This window comes from Macrobrachium nipponense, chromosome 41 (genome assembly GCF_015104395.2).
Source record: "Macrobrachium nipponense isolate FS-2020 chromosome 41, ASM1510439v2, whole genome shotgun sequence".
Lineage (NCBI taxonomy): Eukaryota > Metazoa > Arthropoda > Malacostraca > Decapoda > Palaemonidae > Macrobrachium > Macrobrachium nipponense.
The window spans coordinates 45,305,973-45,313,472 of record NC_061102.1 but is presented as its reverse complement, the minus strand read 5'-3'; the positions used below and the strand labels follow the sequence as shown (position 1 = coordinate 45,313,472).

Sequence of the window (7,500 nt, the reverse complement as noted above, 5' to 3'; positions counted from 1 at the left end):
TTATGAACAATATACTTCTACCTTTATGTTTAGTAGAACTGGATTAAACACTGTGCAATATGAAACTGAGTAACAACGGAACAGTTTCCTCAAGTCTAAGATGAATCGTGTGAATTTATAGGGATCGTTTCATTTTGTTTTGGATATGCGTAGGTGGATCAACACGCCAGGTTACAGATTTTTTTACAAGATGTGTAAGAAAAGGAAATGGTGTACAATCATTAGAAAACATTGGGTTACTAATAAGAAATAAACCTGTAAATACTACGAAGTATGTCGCATATAGGACAAAACTAAATAAGTGACTCTTACATCAGTGTATATAAAGGGGAAATATGTGTGTCAGATTATAAAAGACAAGCTTTTACATGGATAAGATTGATTCTCATAGATTAAAAATTTAATTAGGAAGGTGAAGATGGACCCCTAATGAAATGAGTAAATGTGTTTGTACAGAAAGTTAGGTACAGGATGCAGAGCACGTTGGTACTCTTGTATTGCCCTCTCAGTAGTCACATTCGAGGTGAAGTATTCCAACCTTGTTTATAATTCCGACATTGTAAACTTTTTATATGAAGGTATTATGGTAGAACTTTATAGTTATATATATGAGGTATTAAATTACTATAAGAGCTGATTATAGTATATTTTGGGAGTGGTATTCTTTTGTTTTTACTTGAGTTCGGTTGTTTATTAATGGATATTTATATGTATTTTTGTGGACTTGAATATTTATTCATAGTGAGTCTGTTTTGTGCAAGATTATTTTATATAATGTAGATAATAATAATATATTCCTCTACCTAAGTAAGTTTGCTGGAATATTTAGTCAATAAAGTAAGAATAATAAAATATAGACTACAATAATTTCCAAAAAGAATTACCACAACTTAGAACATTTTTTTAACCACTGTCATCCTTCCTACCTCTGACAGAATTGTTCGGCCCTGTTAATATGTCAAGTTCCAAAGAAATTAATGTATGTATTTTATGTTACCATAGGTAAAAATGCAATTTTTCAACAACAACAAAATTATAAAAACATATGTTAAACTAAAATGCAAAACAGTTGGCATATACATGATGCTAAACGTTCACGGAAATACCAGAAGGATACAGACTAGGACTTGAATGTGTAGATGTAAAGTTAGGTTCTCAGATCAGAGACCGTATCATTAACACACCATGAACTAAATGTAGTCACTTATATGTCCTATATCCTTAAATCTCTCTCTCTCTCTCTCTCTCTCTGTTTTTCATTGATATTTTTTTCTATTTTAACCAGGAATGAGCTTATTCACAATGTGGCAACTTTCAAGAAGGACTGTGATAAATTTGTGAATGATTACAGAACACAGGGTCCTATGGTTCCTGGCCTACCGCCACAAGAAGCCTCAGACAGACTAGTTGTATCGCAGGTAATGTCTATTGGAGAGGTAATGAATACCTCTGATACATTTTAACTTTTCTTTTTTATTTTTGGGTTATGGTCAACTCCTAAAGATTACTTAGTTATCTGTAAAAGTACTGAAATCAGCGTGATTCAACCTTGTAACTAATTATACCTGTCGTTAGGGAAATGTGATTTTGATTAACAACTGAAAGAAAGGCACGAGGAACAAGTTGGTTTGGAAGCCAAAGTCAGATTAACTTTATTTTGCTTAATACAGACAAATACACATCAATCTTATTGTTCTCTGCTTTATTATTATAGTTCAAATTATACCTGTACAATATAAATCCAGCGATACCAATGAATGTTGTTGTAAGGATTGTAAAGATACTGGTGAGAGTTTTTGACTATTGCAAAACACTATTTAGTATTGTATATGCTATCTAATTTCGTTGGGTAGTGGAGCGTTTGGTAACATTTTACATTATAATAATCAATAAAATAATGGCATTGGTTACTTAGCAACAATCAATCTAATCTGCATTGATAAATACGAAACAATTATTCTTGTAAGTGGATAAAAAATGTTATTATCCATTCATCAAGCAGAATTTTGCTGCGCTCATCGGTGCTTGTAGAAATCATTATAAAACTGCCAAAAGTTTTAAGCCTTCATTTCGTAACATTCTTTTGCAGATTAAAACTCGATTATACGAAAAGGGCCTTATAATATATGGAATATAACTGAAAGGATACTGTCTCATTCTCCCGATGAGAGTTTATTTCACAGTAGTATTATAACTTTCACTGAAGACAGCCTTGGTTTACATTTTCCCTTTACAAGTTAGATTGCACCTAGTAAGGATAGTACTTAAATATAAATTAGAGTAACTGTACAAGCGTTACTCTAATAAAATGCATGCTTATGTATCTTTAAAATGATTTTGATGACAGTCAAACATGAGATAGACTTGGCAAATTCCATACATTATCAGAAACGGCCTTCGTATATGAAGCAAACTTGTGCACTGACTCACTAAAATGTAGAATGTACCATCGCCCTTATCTTATTACGAATGCTCTTTTTCTTACATATTTTTAAGAATCGTTTCGACACCCTCTGGAGGAAACACTCTAGTTACTCTGTGGGAGAGGAGCTTTTCAGACTTCCACGTTCTGAATTTCCTGAACTTGGCCAGATCAGAAAAGAACTTAACTTGCTTCAAAAGTTGTATAAACTTTACAATGACGTCATCGACCGGGTCTCCTCTTACTACGACATCGCCTGGGTTGACGTCAACATTGAAGAAATCAACAATGAACTTATGGAATTCCAGAACAGGTCCGGAATCTTCGTACAACTTCCTTCTTACAATTGTATTTAATTATTTATTTATTTATTTTGTTTGATGTGAACTTCTTGGCTTTTGTAGCTTTTCGTTAAGGCCTAACTTAGGAGAGACCGTTATCCCTTGTGATTTCTTAGATTGTTAATGATGAGATAGAAATATGCAATTTCTTATTAAGATTCTGCAACACCTGTGTGGCCTTTCGAAAGAATCATAAGCTCATCGGTGGAACTTCAAAATCTTAAGAACTACCTCTGAATGTCCTCAAATTTAGAAAATGAAGATATACTCATGTGCAGCCCAGACCTGATCATGGGTCACAGTAACGATAATAACCTGGCCACGAAAAAAAGTACAAGTTTAATCCCCACATTCTTACTTATATCTGTTGATTCAGATGTATTTACTTGGGCTGGGAAAGACCCATCTTCACTACCATAACGGATTATATATAAGTTTACTGCGTTTTTAGGCTGAAAAATGTACATAAAATCCACAAACATACACACACACACACACACACACACACACACACACATATATATATATATATATATATATATATATATATATATATATATAGATAGATAGATATATATATATATATATATATATATATATATATATATATATATATATATATATATGTATATATATTTCAAGACCAGGTAGACATCGTTACCTCATTTTGATAATGCTACCTGAGAATGAGTCTCGGCCGGGCATCAGCATTTCTTCATTTATCTTTATTTGGTTCCAGGCTTCGTAGTGAGAAGCTCTTCCAAAATGTTAAGAAAGTAAAGAGTTCAGAGGCATTGTGGCTAAAAAGAAATGCTAAAAGAGACTACCATTCACGAGTCTCTCGTTAGCTTTTCTATTGAATCTTACCAGATGGTTCTTTCTTCTTATTATGGATTCGGATCTAGCATATATTTTACGGGAATGTGGCCAAATGCTATTTAATGCCTTAATGTCTATCGCAGATGCCGTAAACTGCCAAAGGGCTTAAAAGAATGGCCAGCCTTCAATACCTTAAAGAAAACGATTGACGACTTTAACGATATGTGCCCTTTGTTAGAGCTCATGTCTAATAAGGCCATGAAACCAAGGCACTGGCAGCGTATTGCTGAGGTCATTAGCAGACCCTTAGAGGTAGACAGCGAGAACTTCTGCTTGAGAAATATCATGGACACTCCACTGCTCCAATTCAAAGAAGACATTGAGGTACGAAACCTTGGCTGTAACAATAAACATTTTTCTGTTTTATCCTAAACGATTTACCCATGCATCCTAAGTTGTAATTTCTGTTATGCATTACACTTTCAGTTGCTCCTGTAATACTGTATATTTTAGTATCAATCCATTTTATTTTTAAAGTATTTGAAGTTACAGCAAACCCTGTGTGCACTCGGTGGAGGAAGTAGGTGCAGCAGTTCTATATATTTCAGGTTTAAAACGATGATTTGAGAGATATCTCTCGATACCAACTTGTAATTGCGAAAACTTTTTTTTATATAATGGTTTTTACAGGATATCTGTATATCTGCTGTAAAGGAGAAAGACATAGAGGCTAAACTAAGAAATGTCACAAACGAATGGGCTACGCATGACTTGACATTTTCCGTCTTCAAGAACAGGGGAGAATTATTGCTTCGAGGAGACACAACTGCTGAGGTGATATCGCAATTAGAGGATTCCTTGATGGTGCTTGGATCTCTCCTCTCAAACAGGTAGTATACCTTATTGTTTTCATGATGAAGTAATATGTATATTTGCCAATTTGTGTATGCTTCGTTTGTTATCGTGGGAGGGGTAAAGATTGACCTTTTTTGGTAAGCATTCATTTCTAAAGAAGTAGTATTCTCTCAGGGTATGACAGCGTCAAGGTTAACTGATATGATACTTTGTACAGCAGCTAGTAAACGTTGTTACTGATATACAAGCTAGATATTGTGTCTACCAGGTACAACGCTCCATTTCGAAAGCAAATTCAGAAATGGGTCAGCGACCTTTCCAATACGAATGAGATCCTGGAACGGTGGCTCTTCGTCCAGAACTTATGGGTTTATTTGGAAGCAGTTTTCGTAGGAGGCGACATTGCCAAGCAACTTCCCAAGGAGGCTAAAAGGTACAAATCTCTCCAAGGGAATAGCAACCTTCGCTATCATTGTCATTCTTGTTACTTTGGCAGTAGTTTCCTGTATAGGATTAAATGAAAACGATCATCTGAACAGAATATAGATAAATTATTTTAAGAACGCCTTTCTAATATCATTTGCAGTTCTAAGAACGCTTCTAAAACGTCTATTTCCTTGCAGATTCTACGTCATTGATAAAAATTGGCAACAAATAATGGGCAGGGCTCATGACATTCCGAATGTCGTGACGTGCTGCGTAGGAGATGACATGCTGAAGCAGTTATTGCCTCATTTGCAGGATCAGCTTGAGCTTTGCCAGAAAAGTCTCTCAGGGTAAACGATCAACTCTGATTTGTTCAATTCTACCACAAGATAAGCCAGTTTAGAGTACTATATCCGAATACACCTTGCTCTTCGATTGTTTTGCAAAGGCTATGTATATATACGTACACACACACACACACACACACACACACACATATATATATATATATATATATATATATATATATATATATATATATATATATATATATATATATATATATGCATTAGGCTACACTATCCTTTAATATCCACTTCGCTCTACCTCGGAATTAATATATTTTCATAATGTTAACCGAACGGGATTTATTTAGTTGATAATTATTTCGTCCTCCCGTGGATTCGAACCAGCAGACAAACACGGGAGAAATCAGGACTGCAGTAACATAATATGGCTTCGTGCGGCAAACGTTCGACTTGGTTAACATTGCAGCGGGTGTTGGATATCAATTCTAATTAGAAATACCTGATTCGACAGAGATTTGTAAACTGGAATCGGTATCAGCTAATAATCTCACTTGTTGGCAGAGTCGATATTGTCACTGCAGTCTTTCTTGATTTTTCCTCTGTTGTCCGCTGGTTGAATCCACCGGAAGACGAAATTATCATCAACTAAAAAATTTCCCTTCAGTTAACATATACGAATATATATTAATTCCGAGGTAGAGCGAATTGGATATATAAAAGGACATTTGTAGCTTTATATAATATATATATATATATATATATATATATATATATATATAAAACAAAAGAAGGCCATAAAAACGTCAAAATGTAGAGAAAATAGGGGAGGCTGGGGTTAATTGTTACAATTTTACACTTTTTACCTCTAATTCAATATCTGATGAAGGAAACTTAAACAAATTTATGCTGTGAAAAGGTTACTCTATGTGTTATCATACTCATGTAACAAAAAGGTTATATACTTTTTAATTCCTGTAATATAATAGAAAAGAGCAGAAAGCCTTTTTGTATACAACTTGCCCCATATGCGGGGCAAATTGTTACAGCTCATGGGGTATATTGTTACAAAATATAAAAAGAATCACATCTTTTAAAAAACAAAGGAAATCAGTTAACACTTCATTGTACACAGATCACATATATAAATAATGAGCAATTTCATTTGTGCAGCGTTCATACTCCTAAACTTTGCATTTGATGTATTGCACCCATTTTTCCCTTGAGGCTGTATTTGGCCATTTCACCACTAATCTTCAGTGTTCTTTTTCCCTGTATTTCCACCAGACTTCAGAAACCTTTTGTTATTCAGATTCCTTTTACTGGTTTTACTCTTGAAACTTTTTCCTTGTGAATCCTCGTTGTGCGTCTGTAGTTTCATCTACCTTTTCTGCATCTTTGTGTCTCTCCAGGGCTGGCCTTTTTAAAAGGTCGTAGCTCCTCTGGGGGTTTGATATCTTCTGTCTTTATAGAAGGAGGTGATTTGTATATGTAAGGCCTATCTAAACAATCCTTGCTTGTGCTTGTAACAGGGTCTGGAATCATTTTCAAAGGCTTGTTATGTAATGGGGAGTTAGATGGTCTTGAGGAGGTTCACATGTAGGTATCATGTAGCCTATGCAGACTTCAGTAGGCTGTAATGGACTTTCATCATTTGCTTTGGTTTCATTATCTGTTTTTTTTTGCGGCTTCTACAACTACAGGTGTATCCTATGGATTTTCTTTTGGACGACCAAATACAACTATATATTATGCGGGGCAAGTTGTTACTGATTGTAATAACTAGCCCCGAGCGAATTATTTTACTTCTCATAAATTTTGCTATTCATTTCAATTATGGGAAAATGAAGTCTAATCACATATGAAGCATAAAGACAGCTATTTTTAAAAATCACATTATTTTTCATGAACAAGAGTTTCATTACGGTCTATGAAAATAATACAAAAAGTCAAAATATTTACTCAGGGTATCTAAATAAGTTTTTTTTTTTCCTTTTTTTTTTTTTGCTTTTAGTTTTGTAGAACGGGTGATCAACTTGTTTTTCCCTCAACGAGGATAATGCTGATACTGACGCCTAATCGTGTGAAGAATCTCGGCGCCAACTATTTCTGTATGATGAAGATATTGACAGTGTATCAACCTACCCCTGTATGCAACTAGCTTCGGTCTCCTCTACTATATTCTAGAGACTGCTGTCTCTCTCTTCAGGTAGATGAATGAGAAAAGTTACAGAAAAGGTGGTATTTATACCAAGAGATCCATCCACGGTTAAGCCAATTTAGGTCACTCCCACTGATAATCAATACTTCTTTAAGTACCAAGAGATCCATC

The 7,500-nt window shown here is 34.5% G+C and overlaps 1 protein-coding gene across 1 annotated transcript in view; it reads left to right on the top strand.

The window, feature by feature from the left end:
- LOC135212841 (dynein axonemal heavy chain 5-like) overlaps window positions 1-7,500 on the top strand; it is a 281,888-nt gene that overhangs the window by 104,162 nt on the left and 170,226 nt on the right. Inside the window, 6 exon segments of the mRNA XM_064246609.1 lie at window positions 1,286-1,418; window positions 2,497-2,735; window positions 3,726-3,966; window positions 4,273-4,472; window positions 4,706-4,870; window positions 5,061-5,213. Coding sequence (XP_064102679.1) covers window positions 1,286-1,418; window positions 2,497-2,735; window positions 3,726-3,966; window positions 4,273-4,472; window positions 4,706-4,870; window positions 5,061-5,213 — 1,131 coding nt within the window.